The sequence below is a fragment of the Helicoverpa zea genome, chromosome 31 (genome assembly GCF_022581195.2).
Source record: "Helicoverpa zea isolate HzStark_Cry1AcR chromosome 31, ilHelZeax1.1, whole genome shotgun sequence".
NCBI classification, from domain to species: Eukaryota; Metazoa; Arthropoda; class Insecta; order Lepidoptera; family Noctuidae; genus Helicoverpa; species Helicoverpa zea.
Window position 1 is genome coordinate 4,497,737 of NC_061482.1, and position 20,893 is coordinate 4,518,629.

The following is a 20,893-nucleotide window of genomic DNA, read 5'->3' on the forward strand; positions in this document are numbered from 1 at the left end:
CTTGACCCTAGCAAAAAAGACTGTCCCACACTTTCAAACATTTTTTTTATGGACCGTGTGAAAGTGATTTTTTGTATTTACTTATATATTTTAACTAAGCTTTCGCCCGCGGTTTCACCCGCGTCCCGTAGCCAGATGGTGACGAAAACTATCCTAAAACCTTCTGCCGAGTCTAAGTTACCTCCCCTCTAATTTTCAGCCAAATCAGTCAAGATGTTTTCATGTTATGTCGTGACAACGGAAAGCGGGATTCATTTATATATATATGTCACCGGAAAATAACAAGATCCGTAAGTTTATCAATTTTCTAGGAAGTTTATAAACTTTCTTAAGATTCTAAATGGGAGATAAATTATAATATTTTCGTAAATTTATCAATTTCCGACGTCATACGGTAAATTTATACACTAACGAATATCTATTCGTAAAATTTTATATGGTTCGACCAATCACAGAAACTCTTTTAAATATACGATCTTTGAAATACGTAAAATAACACACTGCTCTCTGATTGGTCAATGTTCATAGTGGCAATGCTTGTGTGTGTCCATAGGGCGGCCGCGAGGAAGGAGAAGTGACACGTGACAGCCAACCAATCAGCTTGCGCGTAGCGTTTGGTTACTTATTATTTTACGAGTGAGTTCAGTAAGTTTATCAATTTACGAAAATGTGGACGTAAAATATTACAATTTATCTCCCGTTTAAAATCTTACGAAAGTTTATAAACTTCCTAGTAAATTGATAAACTTACGGATCTTGTTATTTTCCGGTGACATATATCGGGTGTGTCGTTCATAACCACATTAAATTCTATCACATGTACTTCATGAGATTCTATAGCGAATTGTAAAAAAAATAACATAATCCATTCAGTGGTTTAGCCACAGGACTCATTTTTCGTTTTCATAATAATTTACAACATCATGTGAAAAATGCATTTTTTTATTTTCACGTATTTTTCTTTGTTCTTGGTGTTAATCGACATATATTAACCAGTATTTCATTTAATGTGATTATGAACGACATACCCGATATAAGATATAATTACATAAATAAGTACCATAAAAAATGGATAGTTATTTTTATATTTAGCACTAGTTTCCGCTCGCGGCTTCGCCCGCGTGTTGTGTTGATAAAAAGTAGCCTATGTGATAATCCAGAGTATCACCTATCTACATACCAAATCGGTCCATGGTTTTTGCGTGAAAGAATAACAAACATACATCCATACATTCTCACAAACTTCCACATCTATACTAATATTATAAAGCTGAAGAGTTTGTTTGTTTGTTTGTTTGAACGCGCTAATTTCAGGAACTACTGGGCCGATTTGAAAAATTCTTTCAGTGAGAGTTTAGATAGCCCATTTATCGGGGAAGGCTATAGGCTACTTTTTTTCCGGGTTCGTGCAGAGGTTTCCACGGGATGCGGGTGAAACCGCTGGCAGAAGCTGGTTTATAATATTAGTAGGACAGTAGGATAAAGCAAAAGAGGACGTAAAAATATCGTTTGTCCCACGGCGCTCTTGGAGATTTCAAATTCATCTTACTTCTAAAATATTAGTTTTTAGGTATGTTTAAGTTTTTGAACTTAAGTCTCTGTATTTCTAAAAAAATATTTTTAATTTTTATGTTATAAAATTATTATTTTAATTAAGAAATATCATTATTTTAATGTTGTCCTACGAAAATCACCGTGCCGAAAAATCCGCTTTCGTCACGGTGAATTTGATATCGTACCTACATAAGACAAAATCTATTAATTAGCAACTTTATGATCGTATAAGAATTCCGCCTTTGCTGTTTTTTAGTCCGTTGTGGCTAAAACTGTGATGACAGTGTTGGAGTCATCGGCGCGCAAAATTTTTGTTCCGGATAGTGGCAGTATTTCAAAAGTTAATAAATTGTTTTTTTATTATTATTATATTTGTATGTTTCTAACCGACCACGGGACTACAGAGTCCCGGATTTTTGGAAGGCGAACGTGGGGCCGAAGCCAACACGCTGAAGCCATTTTGAGACAACTTTAATGAAATGGTAACACAAAACCGACGATTATCCCTGTACACTATAGAAATGTACCCAAGGACAATCCCCGGTTCTGTGCTAAACTATTGCTAACTATGGATGAAAACTACTTAGGCTATTGTGATGGGATGCTAATGGACTAGGAATGGGGAAACTACGGGAACTATGGCACCTGCCGATGATAATGTATTAAATACATGTTAAAATGGCAGGTGGAGACTCGCCAACTCACTTACTGGGCCCCCGGGAATCAGTCACTGAAAAGCAACAAGAGGGCAACAGGGACATGAGCGGCTGAGAAGGGTGAGGATACCTCGGCGGACTTTAAACGCAGATCATGCGCTCCCTGTGGGTCCAGCATCACCGGCCCACTCGCCACTTACCACGAGGCACCTACCCTCCGAGCAGGACTAACCTTGCTCTAGCGACTCCACTCTGACCGGCCGATGAAGGCAAGCCAAGAGGCGGGAGACCTATCCCCCGTCATGCTTCACTCCAGCAAGCCGGAGGTGGGGGACAGTATACTCTCCCTGGAGCACTCGGATATATAGCCCCGCGGGGTCGCTACTCCCCGTCATCCGCTTCAGATGCCCTGCGGGGTTATTATTATTATTTATAACAATTTATACATATAACACAATAAACTCATCTTTATTAGATTAGTAGGAGAGAGAGAGAGTAGAGAGTAGTTTCACTAAATATTAGTTATTTACAATTTTAAGTCTCGTGAGATGAAAACGTCACCTCCCGTGCGTCACGTTACGTACTACCGGAACAAAATCATGACGAACTTGAATTATAAAGCTTAGTGTACAATTAAATATAAAGAAGAAAAGGCTTACATTTGATCGGGTTTGTTTATATAATATGTCTGTATAGGTTTATCTACAAGTTCAGTGAGTTGATACTTTATTCTTTGTAATTGTGTTTTGAAATCGGCAGTGGGGATATTGCTCGAATTATTCCTATCCGTCACGAAATTTTCGTCATAGTCACCGTCTTATATTCTTAATGTTACAAAAACCGGCCAAGTGCGAGTCAGACTCGCGCACGTATGGTTCCGTAAGATCCAAACTGTATATTCTATATATATATTTATGGATATCGACCAAAACTGAGAAAAAAATCACGCTTGTTGTATGGGAGCCCCCCGAAATATTTATATATTCTAGTTTTCAGTATTCGATGTTATAGCGGCAACAGAAATACATCATCTGTGAAAATTTTAACTCTCTAACTATCACGGTTCATAAGATACAGCCTGGGGCCCGATGCCCGATTCGGACGAACGGACGGACAGTGGATTAGGGTCCCGTTTTACTCTTTAGGTAAGGAGGCCTAAACATTTAGCCTAGGCCTAGTTTTAAAATATATATTTATCATTTTATAGCATTACTTTTGTTATCATAGTATTTTGTTAGTATCTAAATTTCTCATTAGGCTTGATTTTGGAAATTGTAGCGGTTATTATTTGTAATGACCACTTTTATAGTGAGATGTGTCCAAGAAGTGACGAACGTGAAATTATTTAGCTGATTATTTAATCCTACTTATATTATAAATGTGAAAGTTTGTGAGAATGTATGGATGTATGTTTGTTATTCAATCACGCAAAAACGGCTGGACCGATTTGATTGAAATTTGGTACGTAGATAGGTGATACCCTGGATTAACACATAGGCTACTTTTTATCAACACATCACGCGGGCGAAGCCGCTGGCGGAAGCTAGTAATCTTATATTTATGCTATTGTTTTGTTACTTTTTAAAAGAATTTAAGCATATCTTTATGCCAATATAAGTTGATCTTGTTTCAAGACTTCTTTGTTTTAATTCTGATTAATTATATTTTGTGACGTTCAGGAATACTTTGCATCATACGCTTAGGTACAGAAAAACTTTAATATTCTTAATAAACCGGCCAAGTGCGAGTCGGACTCGCGCACCGAGGGTTCCGTACAAATACTGTATAGATAAAAAATGAGTTTCGCGCCAACCGTTCAGTTTAGAACAATCATAGTTATGGTAATTTCGTGAGAGTCAAAATAGTTAATATTTTTTATTTTATAATATAACTAAAATAGTAGGCCAGTACCTTGTTATTTAAGTTATTTATATACAACATTTTATAGTCATCATTCAGAAATCTGATTGAAAATAACTAATTATGTCTTAAAGGTCATGGGGCATATCTGACCTGCTTTGTAAAAAGTGGCGGACATGAATCAAAGTAGATTTAAATCGTGGAGAATGGTATGACGTTTCTTTGAATATAAATATTTTATTAAAATTCCATGGAGACGAATGTCCAGGATCGTTTGAAAAATATAAAAGACAAGCAATTTTAGAGGATTGTACAGGTTGCAATGCTAGTTTTTATTGTTAAAGACATTTCATAAAGAAGGAAGGTGCCAATCCGGATGACCAGGATCTGATGAGGATCTGGAAACCCTGAGAAATCGAGGGCAACTCTTGAATATTGTAGGCACGCATCGAGTCATAACCAGACATGTGAGTGTATTTTTGAGGGTACTGGTAAACAGTGAAGGTTTGGAGCTGATTTGATTATGGAGACTACAGAGAGTCAAGGGAAATCCCGAACGGTATGTTGCAACTACCACGTGTTTGGGCTTATTTTATTCGTATTGGCGAAGACTTTCCACAAAGATAGGTTTGACTGCCATTGTGGGATCGACAGCTAAGATCAGATATAGTTATGGGAACTCCTTTACAATTTATAACGTAACCTTGTGTTGGAGCTTATTTTATTTTAGGTGATGAGAATTCACTACTAACTTGGGTTAAAGCAGCCATTGCAGGAATGGGATCTTTTATTTTTGAGGGATTAACCACCTAAAGAGCCCCAGTTTCAGGTTTTTTTCGAAACCGCCTGACGACTTGTAGCTGTCGAATTGTAACAACGACTTCTAGAGAGTAGGATTCGGGGCTGCTGGCTTTACGTTTCTAGAGCCTTGACAAAAGTGTAATTTTGTCCCTTTCTTTGTTTTATAAAGTCGGCATTATTTTATTTTGTAGCATTTTACAAACAAATCCAACTTCAAACATATAAAAAAGCAACAAGAAAAAAGCAAGAAAGAAATTAAAAAGATGTTAGGTGCATCGGTCTAGAAGTCGGTGTCTAGAGGATGCATCTATATTTATTTAACCACCGAGATCTAGACCGATGCATATAAACAGTTTTCTTGTTGTTTTAGAAGTTGTTTTTTTTTTTTTTTTGTAAAAAGTTTTTATTTTTAACTTTTGTGAAAAGTTCTCGTCAATACGAATAATATAAGCCCAAACACGACGTAACTAAAACATACCGAGTTCTCTCGACTTTCTCACGTCTCCATCATCAGATAAGCTCTAAACCTTCACTGTTTGATAGTATCACCAGACATACATCTGAGAATCAAGTTTTAATCCTATGCATGCCTACAATTTCTGATAGTTTCCCTCGATTTCTCAGGACTTCCATCATCAGATCCTGACCTGATGACAATGGAAATAAACGGCGAGTATACTCTTTCACTACAAAGAAATGATTTCTCAAATCCGTCAGACTTGGTCGTTTAAATTCCCCATTGAAATGAGGAAAATATTTGATGTTTACACCTGATTTTCTCTAGATTCCCATGGTTCACATTGATGCGACTAATGCCATAGTAAATCAGAGCCTTTATCATTATACTGTGCTATATTTCGTTCGTATCCGCCGTGGGTATGGTTTTCATACTAAGGTGCCCAATGACCTTTGAATGATTTAAAATTTTGCACAGTTTAGAGGCCATTATATTTAAGAAGTGTTTGTTAGGAATTTCACTTTTTATTCAAAACTTTAATATCTCTACGCGTTCATGTGAAAAAGGGTAGGTAGTAAGTTTATAATTATTAAAAAAATATTTTATGTCATGTAAGCAAAAATAATATTTTAATATTTTATGTAACTTCAAATTTATCATTTTCGCAATTTTTCCTTTATCTCTACTATACAAGCTGTTGATTTGCATTCGTGCCATATTCAAGGACGTAATTATGCTACTGATTCTCGACCCAAATCAACAAAAAAATTGGTACGTATTTTTTTTTTTTTTTTTTTTTCGGAATTCCGTCAATGTCATCTAGCCGTATTTAAACTTCACCCGTGTGGTTCTGGCCTTAAAACCGTGCTGCGCCCTCACACAAACGCAAACACAAAGCATACGCAACGATTATTCATAATTTTCATTCATAAAATTGGATTACTTCTGAAATACTACGACATTACAATGACAAAAAAAGCAGTGCATATTAGCTATTTCCCGTCTACTGTAATTCCAATCGATTATTAACGTATTGTATGACCTCCTCCTGAAGTATGGCACAAATACAAATCAACACCTTGTATAACGTTGCTTCGTGCCGAATTTTAAGATTCTGAGTTCACGGGAAGTACCTTGTAGGTTTTGATTCCCTAGCGTGTGATGGAAATTCGTCTAAGGTGTCGGTAAAACTGCTGTATCTTTTGATCGCGTTAACTTAGAAGTTTGATTTTTTCATTGCTTAAAGGGACAATAGACCTAGGTATTTGGTATAAATTTCAATTTGGTACCTTTATTCGTTCGTGAGAAATAAGGTAGTAAGTTTCATTTTATTAAAATATTTTTATTATATTATATAACAAAAAAAATGAGATTTTCGCAATTTTTCCTATATTTGCATTATATAACAATGCTTCATGCCAAATTTCAAGATTCTGAGTTTACGGGAAGTACCCTGTAGGTTTTGATTCCTTTGCGAGTGTCGAGAATTTGTTGAAAATATCGACATAATCGGTTGTATCTTTTGATTGGCTTGGCTTAGAAGCTTGATATTTTCACAGCCTAAAGGGACAATAGACCCGAGTATTTCATGTGAATTTCAGCTTGATACGTCCACGCGTTCTTAAGATAAAGGGTCTTGACAGACAGACAGACAGACAGACAGACAGACAGACAGACAGACAGACAGACAGACAGACAGACGGACAACAAAGTGATCCTATAAGGGTTCCGTTTTTTCCTTTCGAGGTACGGAACCCTAAAAATTATGTTATAATTGTAATTTAAAATGCAGATTTAGCTAGTAAATAACAATATATTCTTTAATATCGGAGTAAACATAGTAGATTTCATGAATTATAAAAATTGTATTTCCTGTACGTCACAGGGTATTCTTTTCTGAAAATCGCACATCTACGCCATTGGCGACCGCTTTTCTTGGCGCCCTTTTCAACTGACTTGTGTTTTTTTTTTTAGTTTGAGGACAAAGTAAAGAATAAGATTAGTATAAAGGAAGAATAGGGCGCACCCACAAATCTAGATAATTACTCAAAAGATTTATAAAGTACTAGCTTCCGCCAGCGGCTTCGCCCGCGTGGTGTGTTGATAAAAAGTAGCCTATGTGTTAATCCAGGGTATCACCTATCTACATACCAAATTTCAATCAAATCGGTCCAGCCATTTTTGCGTGATTGAATAACAAACATACATCCATACATTCTCACAAACTTTCACATTTATAATATAAGTAGGATTCCGGCATAGCCCGAAGAATTGCTAATCTGAAATGGTCATATGCAAGCTGACCAAGCAAGCAATATTTAGATAAAGATAAAGACAAATTTATTTGTTGAAAAACATATGTTATAAAGGTGTTACAATATTATTTACAGTTTAATTCAATAATTTTACCTTTATTATAAATATCAGGGCCTAATTTCTTTTTTCAGCTTTTTTATAAGAATATTAATATACGTAGTAGGTATGAGTGATAGCAACAAATCTATTCAAGTTCAAGCTAAAACCCGTGCTAAAACGAATCACCTGGGTAGGTACTTAATTATTTAAGAAACTCACTAACCCTTGCCACATTTTACGCTACGAATATGTACAAAAAAGACGTATTTGAAAGCAAACAGCTATGAGTTATATGCACCTACTATGTAGTGGCGAGAAAAATAATCTATTTTGTACAATACTTTTTCTTTCATCAGAGCCAGATTTCTGTCTGAAATCGGCGCAATTTAGATGTAAAGAGTGCGCCACTAGCGCAGTCACGTGATTGACTCGCCTCCGTCCGCCATATTGCATTTGTAAGGTGGCGACTGGCGAGGGATCATTTACTAATGCACAATTTTAATTTTATAAATGCTTAAAATAATTCTGTACTCAGAACTGTTAGTGTAAGTTTGTTCGCGAGTTTGTTTTGTTTTGAGTTTGGTTTCAATTCTTATTAAGTGTACAGTGAACGCATAATTATAAAAATTGTGCTGGGTTCCACCATTGAAATAACCAAGTAGTGACCGAGAGTACCAGAAAAGGTTCACCGACAGCGCATTGCAGACTGGTCCAGGTATTGTAAAATATAATTTCCTAAATTTACAAACATCAAAGACACGAGTATTGTTGTTTTTGTTGATATTTTTAAGCTGTATTGAATACCGGCTTTGGTTGTTTACTTCAAAACGTTACTTTTTAGGTGGAAAACTGAATATAAATGAATGAGATGCACTTTTTACATTTAAGAATTACAAGGATTTCTTTAAATTGTAGGTCATTCTCCAATGATAAAAAAAATGTAGGGTATTTGGAGCGAAATGTGCGTGTTTTACGTTGACAACAAGATGGTGTTGTGTATACATCAACAATAATATAGGTCTCGGAATATGTGTCTACATAACTGTTTTTCTGAGATTTGAAGAAGTGACCTTTATAATCGTCGTACATTATGTACACGTAGCTTTAGACAGCTATACCATGGAACGGCGCCATTTTGATTGCTAGCGCCTTGCCAGGGGGGGAGAAGGGCGGGTAGGAGGGGCGCTACTTACTATACAAAATATGACGCTCAGATACTTGGTATCTCACTCTATGATCATCACCAAGCAGCTACTTCTCTCCTTTGATATCTCCAACCTTTATATGATTTTACCCTACTGTTAACACAACCCCTAATAATACTAAACAAATAGACTAACCAAAACATTGTTTTGTTTTGACAGATATTTTCACATGGAATGTAGATTCATAGCATCATGAATGGCAAAGTAAACGGTACTATGGAAAATCCAGTTGATACTTCTCCAAAACCGCCAGACAATTTACAAAATGAAAAGCAAACTGCTTCTGAAGGCTGTGATAATGCAACAAATCTCTGTGAAAATAGCAATAACACTGAGGACGGTAATCACTTAGACAGTGAAAGCAGTCAAGAGGGAATGGCTCATAGCAACGCGGGGGACTTGGACAATGATGACAGCAACGCCAGTGATAGTCAGGAACATGACATCCAACTGTCAACAGAGGGGCCGGACCTACCTGAAAATGATAATGATAACAGTAACATCATTATTTTGGAGAATAATTGTGGCAACAGTAATGAATCGTTTGCAGAGTCTCTAACCAATTGTCAAGTGAAGACAGATGCAAATGATGAAAACCTGCACAAAATCATGGTTGAAAAGAACCAAGAGGCTGAAGAAGCAAGGGCCCTTGGTAAAGGTACCACCACTATTACTCGCATCACTGAAATCACACCAGATGAGGTAAGTTACATAACAGAATTCTTAAACGGTCAATTTTTTTATCTAGTAGGCGGATAGATTTTGTCTGTTGCCTACATTTGTATTAAATGTTATTTCAAACTTAGTAGGTCTTCCCTGCCCCTTGAGTCATATGTGATACACATAGATAGTTTAACTATTGTCTCTGCATTGTGGACAGTGAAGTGGTTGAGAACTTTTTTCATCAAGTATTTCTAAGGTCTTCCCTCTAGTATTGATTAGCTGTATTGATACCTTGGTTACCTAAGGCTCAGATAAAGCAGCTAACTGTTAGATTGTGTTTTAAATGCTGGACTTGTTGAATGTGGATAATAAATCATCATTTCCACTTACTCTTATTGCAACACTTTATTAAGGTTTATAATTCAGTATAAAAATGCTTTGCACTGTTATAACTATAAGGCGATTATCACACTGCCCCGCATGATGCAGCGTAGTGCGTGGATGCGTTTTTTTCCGTTGTATGGAAATATCTCCGTTTGTATGGAAAACACGCATAGTCCAACACACTGAAAATGCATCCACGCGCGTTCATGCGGATCACGCACATACATGCGGAGAAACACGCAACCCCGCGCGTAGGTGCGGGGCGAGACGCAAGGTATGGCACACTGAATCCCGCAATGCCGCGCGTGATTTTGAATGGGCGTGACGTGTATATTTGAAAATGGAACTCGCTGTGCGTGAATTTACAAAACGCACCTACGCGCGTGAGTGCGTGAAAAACCCGCACGATGATGCAGATCTGCACTCCCGCAGGAACGCGCGTAGGTGCGTCGACACGCAAGATGCAGCGTGATGCGGGGCAGTGTGAAGATCACCTGAGTAAGATGTTTTGTATTGTGAAAAACCTACCATATTTTACAATGCTCATTTGGAAATCACATATTAAAATACTGAACTGGAATGCAGTAATTTTTTAAAAATAATTTCTCTGGGGGTATTATTACTCATAGAAAAAAAAAAATTGTTTGAGGGTAGGTTGGATAGTAATTGCCTACCACAGAGCATCAGTCAATTCCTTATTCTCTAATTAGTTTACAGAAAATACCTTCTCTTGAGACTTTAGCCCTGCAAAACCTTTTCAGGTTTCTGATACCATGCTGGATTCAGAAGTAGACTCTTCAGATGAAGATATATTTGAAGGTGAACCAAGAGCTGAAGACACAGTGAGTATCAACTCAGACAGTGATACATACAGGCCAGTTGACCTGTCACAAGAAGACATCATTAAAATAAAAAATAGTAATATAGTTTTATTAGACAATGAAGATGGGTCTCTTAGTCAAAATGGGAATTCCCATGATTCACTTAGTCCAGAAGTTCAAGAAATTGTAAGTGATAATGATGACTGTGTTGTGGATGTAGAAAAGGTAGTGAGTGATAGCAAAGTACAACTGCGACGCAGCAGTAGGGCGATAAAGCGTAAAAGATATATTGATGAATTGGAAAATGGTGGTAATGACTCTGATAACCCCCCACCAGGACCAGTAAGTCGCAAGAATAAACCAATTGTTATCAATGATACAAAGGCATTGGTTGAAATGGCAGCCAGGCAGATGAAGACCAATCAGAATCACTCGCAAAGAAAGCCGCCTACTGTTGTAATAATTGACATCAATACCAAGCCGTCTGAAAAATCTTCAAGTTCACATAAGCCTGCTGGGTTGCCAATAAGTTCTAATTTAAGTGCACAAAATCTTTATCAGAGCATTGTGGCTCGAGGCACGACTGTGACGCCAGTGAGCAGCAAGACTAACGCGACCACGCAGAGCTCGAGCCAGGCCGCGCAGCCCTCTATACTGCCTTCACTAACAGACGACATGTTCGTAGTTGAAGCCCCGTCTTTCATAGTACCCTACGTTTACGAAAAACCTTCAGTGAAACCATTCAGGGAGTTTGTAGACTTGTTGGGTAAGGAACTAGATGAACAGAAAGCCAAAGAAGATAAAGAGTTACAGGAACAAAAAAAAGATGAAAAAAAGGAAAAAGATAAATATGTGAAGAAAGAACAAGGTGACGAAGATGCAGCCCAGTCAGAGGATGAGCCAGCTTCTGGAGGTGTTGATTCAGCTGAGGTTGAGGAAGTTGATGCTGAGCAAGTTGATGACAAGAAAAAGAAGAAGAAAGGTACAGTTTTCTTGTTTCTATTTTCACCTTATAGTAAATTTAATATGCTTATCTTATACTCTTTTATCGTTTGATAGCCCATAGGTTCCCAGGAGTTTAGTTGAATGTTTATAATTATTTGTTAGTTTGTCTATTTTAGATAAACGAAGGCGTGGTGAGGAAGATGATGCATCTTGGGATGGAGAATCTTCCACAGACTCTGAGGATGAAATCCTGATGAGTGATGAAGAAAATAAGACTATTATTCTTAAAGATAAAGTTGATTCTATAGGAGAGATAAAAGATGTTGCAGATTTAACTGCAGATAAGGTGTGCTCAAACAAATCAGATAATTATTTTGATTGTTCCCTCGGAAAGTTTTTTATGAATATTGGCTTAAGTTTGGTGCAAGAATATGTACAAAGTGATTTATTGAAACAACAGAACAGGAAACTAAATAGAGAGAAGAAATCTGGAAATAGTACTAGAGCCACAGAGTCATCTATTGCTTCACTTAGTAAAAATATTGAATTTAGCAAAGCAAATAATGCACCTTACTCGTTTCCTCAGAAGAAATGCGAATTTTGTAGTTTTAAGACGGAGTCTCAGTTGGCGTTGGCTCATCACTTGGAGACGCCACACATGAAGAATAATGTTTACAAGTGTAACTTCTGTCCGTTTGAGATACGGAGTCCTCATGATATACTATATCACATGGAAGCGGAGCATAATATCAGAGGGAAGTTAGAGAGAGCCCCCGCTTACCACCAGTGCGCCAACTGTCCTTTCGAGGACAACGGCAAAGGAAAATTGGCGCGCCATCTAATTCCTTGTGCCAAGAAATTTAAACCTGAAACGAATTTGGCTCCACCGCTTGAGTGGGAGCCTCCTGCTAAAATACCAAAGGTATGATTTTGAATCATTAACCATTCACTGACACAATTTCCATTATATTTACACAAAGTTGTAATTTCTCAGATAACCAGATCCCGCAACAGTATGATGGGTTCTTACCAGAATAACTTGAACCGGGGTCACATGGGCAGTAGTCAGGGGCGTCAGGTGGCTAGCTTTACGGTCAGTGCTTCGTACCGGCCCCGCACTCGCACGCCCATGTCCGTGGCGCCACGATCTCTGCCCGTGCATGGGGTCCCTATATTACGCAGCGGCGTTATGGTCAGGCACAATGCGCCGGCTTCCCTGTCTTCAAATTATCCAGTCTCTGTGAGTATTCATTTACAATTTTTCGGGGTTCCGTACAAATGCTACAAATAAGTCGTGGTGGCCTAGTGGGTAAAGAACCAACCTCTCGAGTATGAGGTTGTGGGTTCAATTCTACGTTAGGCAAGTACCAATGCAACTTTTTTCAGTTAAATTGTATTTGTTGATATGTGAAAAGTTCTGAAACTACATAGAAAGGATGCTAAAGTATAGTAGTAGTAAGTGTAGTTTTGTTTGTTTGTTAAACTTTCACAAAACAAGGCTTGAACATGAAATTCAAACAATATAATAATGTTACTTTGTATTAGAGAGCGGAAAGTAGTTCCCTTCCTCACGACATTAATGAGATACCAAAACCCAATTACTTAACAAAGCATTTCAACATTTTTTCAGAATCACGTAAGACAGAAGTCGGTGCATCAGCCGTCGATTTCCATAACCCCACTGCCTCGGCAGTCGCTGCCCGCGCCAGTGCAGTTCCCGCCCCCACAAGTCGTCAACTCCAAGAGTACCTTCGTCATTTGCGAGATTTGTGACGGCTACATCAAAGATCTCGAGCAGCTACGAAATCACATGCAATGGATACACAAAGTGAAGATCCATCCTAAGATGATCTACAACAGGCCGCCACTTAATTGCCAAAAATGTCAATTTAGGTAAATATATTTAGTCATATCTGTAACTATAAAAATGTTCAGAATCTGCTATGTGATAAGTTTGAAGTGTCTAAGATTTATGGGGATAGACTGAATGTCCGACCTAAACCCAGTTACATATGTGGTTTTCGAAAACAAGAAGGTATTTGCGTTACGTAACTACGATCAATCGATGCTTTATAAATAATTAATAATTCTGTTACTGAAAATATCTCCTTCTACTTAGGTTTTTCACGGACCAAGGCCTAGAACGACATCTGCTAGGTTCTCACGGCCTTGTCACTAGTTCAATGCAAGAAGCCGCCAATAAAGGCAAGGACGCCGGCAGGTGCCCCGTCTGTGGCAGGGTAAGGACACATGTCTTGTTAACTGTTTATATATGTATAGTTTAAGGTATTTACCTTACAGTTGACTTGTTTAATAATTTTAAATTGATGAGGAACTTAACTAAAGAGACTTAACAAAGACATTCAAGCTGTCTTTACAAATATGCATTTATAGAATCTCTGAATTCTTACAACTGTTATGATCTTTGTTCAATATGCTAACACAAGTGAACATAAATTCCAGGTATACCAATGGAAGTTGCTGAACCACGTGGCCAGAGATCACAACCTTACGTTGAAGCCAGCTCACTTGTCATACAAATGCACGGTTTGTACGGCCACGTTTGGCATGTACAAGCAGTTTGAAAGTCACGTGTATTCTGCTCACAGCGTGGTCGCCAAGCGAGTCATGGACAAAAGCAAGAGTGCGGCCCCACCTAAGGCTAGCGAATCGCTCCTGAAGCCATTGAAAATTAATGACGAGATTACAATTATACCGCAGCCCGTGAAAGCGGCTAATACTCCCAATAATAATGATGATTAAGGTAATTTTTTCATTTTGTTCTCGAAAATCAACTGAAACTTTTCTCGTATATGTGGGGGTATGTATCCAGCCTAATTGGGCGATGGATAGAGCAACTGCCTATCTGACCTCCTCAATTTACTCAACATATACTTATTTAGCTAGAAGATAATTATCCTAAGTGCCCTTGCTCAAGCTATGCTATCATCATCATACATAACAACAACTATGTTAGGGTCGTTTTACAAGGAGCGACTGCCTATCTGACCTCCTCAACCCAGTTAACCGGGCAAACCCAATACCCCTTGGTTAGAGTGGTGTTAGACTTACTGGCTTCTGCTTACCCGTAACGCCTGCCAAGGATGTTCAATGACAGCCAAAACCTTAAGTTTAACGTGCCATCCGAAACACAGTCATTGGTGTCTAAGAAATACTTAGAAAGTACATACAAACTTACAAAAGTTGCATTGGTACTTGCCTGACCTCGAATGGAACCCATGCCCTCATAATTGAGAGGTTGGTTTTTTACCCACTAGGCCTTTTATAAGCTATGCTATGCTATTTGTTATTAAACTGCCCTAGCAATGCGAATTGTTATTGCATTCTTTCGTTACGTAAATAATGCTAAGGTTAAATAAGCTATTAATAATTTTGATAACCTTGTTTATTTTTTTTTTTAATACATCAAAGTGGATGTTCATATTTTTGCTAGAGCCCGGCGAAATCTTGCTGGCTAATAGTAATAGTATTTATATGACAGATTAATGTTACAATAGATCTTTAATTTATTACGTCTCCAAATTATTCCACCATTTTCGGTGTACAAATACTTGACTACGGATTATACAAATGTCAATGTTCAGAATTGAAAAAAGTAATAATAATTATATACAAATTATATTAACATAAATTTAACTGTATATAATTAAACTGAATTTGAGAATTGCAACATAAGTAAGTCATGTCAATCTTTATAATTGAGAAATTCATTTACTGAATAAAAACGTTTATCATAGTAGTAGTGTGTAAAACATAGTATTCTCACTTCTAAAGGAAGTTTATTAAAAATTTTGATTGCATGTACGGAGCACAAGGATCTAAATACTCTGCTCCACTTATGGTTCTAAAGAACACATTTTTTTTTGCGAAACAAATGCTCTATTTACGTCTAGATATGTGCTAGCTAATTATAACCGCAAAACTTATGCTGTGGCGCCGAGAGCGAGTTGCAAAATAACTGTAATTGAACAAATAAATAACTATATGCAAAATTGACAAAGTACCTACTATAAACACGCATAATCTCAAAATATGTTTTTTCACCATAAGTCTGTGGCAGTGTGGTAGAGATTAAACTCTAAAATGTCTGGCCTTTTTGTAAGCTGATGTTACAAAGAGTAACTTAACTTCCCAGAGAGGATATCACTTAGTCACTTACCACTTTACCCTCGCGACGCGGGTGAAACCCCATGGAACGACTGGTATAGAATAAAATCGCTTGTTTTTTTTTACTCAAACCTTAACTGTATTTATATAAAGTTGGGCCTTGCTATGCTGTCAGCTAATATTACACGCAATTTTCAAAGAAAAAAATGTTATCTAGTGATTTGTTACGAAAAGCGATACGATACGCGTTTGCGATGGCTATTTTATACGCCTAGCTATGTTTTACAAACCCGAAATATTCTCATATTTATGCAAAAGAGATGGCATAGTTACTATGTGCTTTATATTATTCGCTTTGCGTTCGACTTCTTGCATAAACATATTATAATGAATTAAATCAATTCGTTTAAATCTTGCGACTACATATTCAAATAATCTTTTTGCTAGAGTATGCTGAGCTTTAAATAATAAAGATCTCTCATCATCTATTAGGATAACGAGACTAAGAGCAGCTTCAGCGAAAATCTGCTTTTATCTGTGTACCATTTAGATTAAAATTTGGCATAATATACTCAGCGATCGTATTGTAGGTACTACGTAATTGTGCTATTCATAATAACCATATTTTTACCAAGATGTTATTAATACAACTGAAGCATTTTATTACTAGCATCTAGAACATGACTACATCAAAATTGACTCTTGTTTCAGAATTAGCGGCGCTAGGCGTCGCTGGTTGGTGGTGCGAGCTTGCCGTATCCGTCGTGTCGTCAATCAGGAAGGCGCCACTTCACCGTGACGTTATGCATGGAACTCCCCCCTTAGTGTACATTCCAATACGAACGCATTCTTGCTACGCGTATAACATTAAGCCTATAAATACTGTACTATATGTCCGCTACGAGAGATTGTGTAGCGACAGCTCGTCACACAGCGTTCCAGGTAATTAGACTTCTAAAATATTATACATTACACTGCCTAGGCTTCAAAAGCCAGTGATCTTTATCATAAATTCGAATATGGAACCAAGATTCCATTTTTGATTTTATACAATACATTCAATTATGCACGGCAGTCATTCGTAATTTTCGATGTTGTAAATTTCGTAATAATTAACGTAATTTTATACACTATTTGTAATTTGGAATGTACACTGATCAAGTGGAGCAAGTAACTCACGTAAATGTTAAACATACCTCAGCGAATCTTAGATATATTGTAATTTTTTATGTAAGATATTATAATGTCATATTCCGTGAGGGGTGAAGAGGAGTTGAAATTGAAACTTATTTGGATTTATATAGTAAGGTAAACAAATGTGTGCGGGTTGTGTTATTGCGATGGGATACAAAGTCCGTCTATTTAATATTATTTTTGAAGAGGATCTTGTTTGACAATATAATAACTTTACATGATTATGCATGCCACAGTCAAGCTATTAGCAATTTGCAGTTCGTAATTAATTGATTGATTATGAAACACTCTTCATGTTACCGAAACACAATTTGTAATTGCTGCTAGCGCTTAGTACCAAGTATGCTCTACATACTATGTAAGTAGATTATACTAAATCTGGTTGAGTTTGATGATGTGATGTGTCTTGAATTATGTTATGTGTGAGTCTAAATACAATCTAGGTTCATCAACATGATTATAATGAACCTCTACAGTGAAAAGCAATTTAAAAGCAATAATTGTAGGGTAGTTTCCAAGTGGAATTACCTGCCTTAGAGCACATGAAGCCTAGCCGGATGTTGATTACTGGTCTAACCTCATGCACGTTGTCCACAAGAAATTATAGAAGTTTAGATTGCCACTTTATGGTTAGGTGCCGAGCGCCTTCTATGGTTCACACCTAACTTACTGGCGGTTCACAATAAGTTGATCGCGGCGAGATGCGCATGTCTCATCACACATATCCTTCGCGCGCTCTGCAGTCTCAAGCGATATACCGTTCACGCCATTAAGTTAGACATGAGCTATGATATCAAGCGTTAGGTCAGTTTTATTATCTTGCCGCATGCAGCTAGACTTTAAGTCGACCCAAACAAAATATTGATTAATAAGACTATTCGTGATGACTATGTTAACAAAGATAACCATTAGGAGACTATAACTTTTCTATGTATAATGTTGCCAATACCTGGAAATGTCGCACCGAAAAGTTTCCTTTTCATTTAATTGACCTTAGAACTATTGTAAATATAGTAATTTCTTCGTAATTTTAATTTAGTAGTTCACATGTTTTGCATGCATCGCGACCAAATATATGTTTGACTCAGGGTAACACTAATATTAAAATGTAAAACACGTAGGAAGCGTTTCATATCATATTGCTGTCGTAGTTGAAATGTCTAAATCGTAATGATCGAAGTGGACTCGACCGTTGTTGTAGCGACGAGTAGATGCACACGTCAAACTTGAACATTATAACGTTTTCATTAAGCACTGAGACATCTACGTCGCATCAAATATGCTGATTGTATGCGGTCGGCAGAACTTTGTTGCTTTTCATAGATCTTATATTTAAACGTGTTATTTACATATGAAAAATATTGATTCTTTATTTTTTATAGCTTACTAAACAATCAGATACAGATATATTTACCAAGTATATAGTGTCGTGCAATAGATATATTTTGTAGATGTCTTCAGTAATAATAATACCAGGTGTCGTGAGGCCCTCGGCTCGTGTGACGGCAGCTGTCCTCTCGTGAGCGGCCTCTTGTGATTTTATCTTGCAAAGAATCTTTTCAATGGCCTTCCGAAATATTCAACTGAATTAAAATAATATTCTATTTGATATCAGTTCTATGCTCAATAGAAGTTTAATCTTAGTAAATGTTTGAAAAAATATGTAGACGCCGATCACCTACGATCAAAATTGCACTGTTTGTACATAATGCGATTTCAATGACAAAAGAGAAATAAGTAAACGTTTAGTCGTATATCGTCGCAAAAGGCCAATTCGTGAATGGACTAGTTCTCGAAAGTATTAATTCGCGAAATAGCTAATTCACAAAAGGACTAAGTAGTAAAATGCCTAATTCGTGAAAGGACTCATTCGTAAAAGGTCTAATTTGTAAAGTGGCTAATTCTCCGAATGGCCAACTCATTCCATGAGTTAAATGATATGAAAAATCTAAGTAAATTTTCTAGGTTATGTTATATTTTATAACAAATGCAAACAATAACTTAGCAAAAAACATTATTAAACTAGAACAATCATAGATTTTTATAGCGAAAAACACCGTATCTTACAATGAGTCATATAACATATTTTAAAAGTTTCATCACTACAATAATAGATGAAGAAAATACCAAGTGATTTCTATATTCTCTATCAACTTTAGAACAACAACTATTTACTCATCCGTTGACTAGGTGGAGCTACTTTTAATAATTAGGCATTATACGACTAAACGAAGTAAACATCACATATTTATTTGTAACTTATTTTCAATCAAGTAAAATTATGTTGGTCAATTGATTTCTTAAAATCTTTGTTAGCGTTTAGTACATTTAGTGAATGTCGACTTTTTAAATCATTGAATTGGCTCGTGATGCTTATAGTGATAAATCTGTTGCATGTGGATTTGGGTGACCATAGTGGCTTGGATGTTGCAGTCGTAAAAAATAACTAATCAAAGTAAAATATAGTAAAAAGGCTGAAAATTCAACATCGTGCATAGGGTGGTTGTACACTTTCTTAGTTCTCGTGTTAGCTGAAGTCTCTTGTAAGGGTTGTTGTGTTCCTCTGATGTTTGTTTGAACCATGGCCACTGGAGCCAAGTTATTATGTTTATTTATACACAAGCCGATATGGTCGCACCGTGTCAGTTTTGTAAAAGGTGATAAAAAAATGATATAAGCAGGTTTTTTTGATTATTATGAATAGCTGTGTTTATACTGACTTTTTTTTCGAAGCTGTGTTTTTCAAGAATTTTTCAAAGAAGTTGTACCTATCATCACCATTTCATAGCAATAGCCGCTGTGTTAATTAATACATATAAGTTTAGACACATAGCGTAATAAATATATTCGAAGCCCGAATTTCTCTTTGTAGGCTATTTTGTCTGATCGAGTGCGTCGAAATACTACATGATTGTGTTTAGGAGTGCACATTCCTAATGAGTAAAGAATTATTTCATTGTAGTAATACCGGGAGGTGCGTGGTTAATATTTATTATTTAAACCTAGGTTGTTAAATTAGCTTTTAGTTAAATTGAGAGTAAAAAATAATAACTTAAAGAGTTTATTTTCTGCTACTGTGTTTTTATTTTCCGATACTTGTGTTTCTAAACTTGAGTGATTGCGATAAGCAGAACCTAATTTAGGTTTTGAAGATCATAATATATTAATACCTAAAAGAACACGATTCGAAAGTTTTGTATCATTTTGTTATCTTGTAAATAAGGTATCGTTTAAGTATTTGTAATAAAGATACCTTACCATTATTAATGTTTTATTTTTATCTAAACTAGTAATTAATAATTGTACTGTCTAATCAAGAGACAAGAGACTAGCTGTTCCCCGCGGATTCACCCGCGTCCTGGAGAAACTTCTCCAGATGAATTAAACCCTGTGTTACTTTGGATGGGCTCCTCCAAAAAGTGAAAGAATTTGTCAAATCGGGTCCTGTAGTTTCGAGGTCTTTCGGTTACAAATACACCAAAAAATCATTTTCATTAGTATCATACATGACAGTGTGATGAACATATGCAAGTATGATGAGAACATGACACACCCAGGTTAATAAGAGTCGGTTCATATCGGACAAAAAGTGCGAGCGTGTCATATGTATATGTATGATCGCCGCACAAACGCATCATCGGTAAGGTGTGATTGATTGAATGTTTTTATATAGTAATATGGGCAACGCGACGCATTTTCCATCAGATGTGTTACGACCCTTTGTGTTGTACTCTTGAATGTATCCTGAACACCAAGGTAAGGACAGGTAAGTTTTCCATATCCCAAAACAGGAACAAAGCTATTTGTATGTAAATTGTACACTAGCCGTTTTCCCGCGGTTTCACCCGCCTCTCATAGGAACTACTGCCC

General features: G+C 36.8%; 1 protein-coding gene across 1 annotated transcript; it reads left to right on the top strand.

Moving 5' to 3' along the window:
- Positions 1-8,132: 8,132 nt before the first annotated feature.
- LOC124644840 lies at positions 8,133-20,286 on the top strand. Its single transcript, XM_047184448.1, has 9 exons — positions 8,133-8,398; positions 9,048-9,590; positions 10,697-11,738; positions 11,878-12,623; positions 12,696-12,941; positions 13,332-13,594; positions 13,821-13,941; positions 14,165-14,465; positions 16,541-20,286. Exons 2-8 carry the CDS (start codon positions 9,081-9,083, stop codon positions 14,462-14,464), a joined length of 3,228 nt encoding a protein of 1,075 aa, XP_047040404.1. The 5' UTR covers positions 8,133-8,398; positions 9,048-9,080; the 3' UTR covers position 14,465; positions 16,541-20,286.
- Positions 20,287-20,893: the final 607 nt, after the last annotated feature.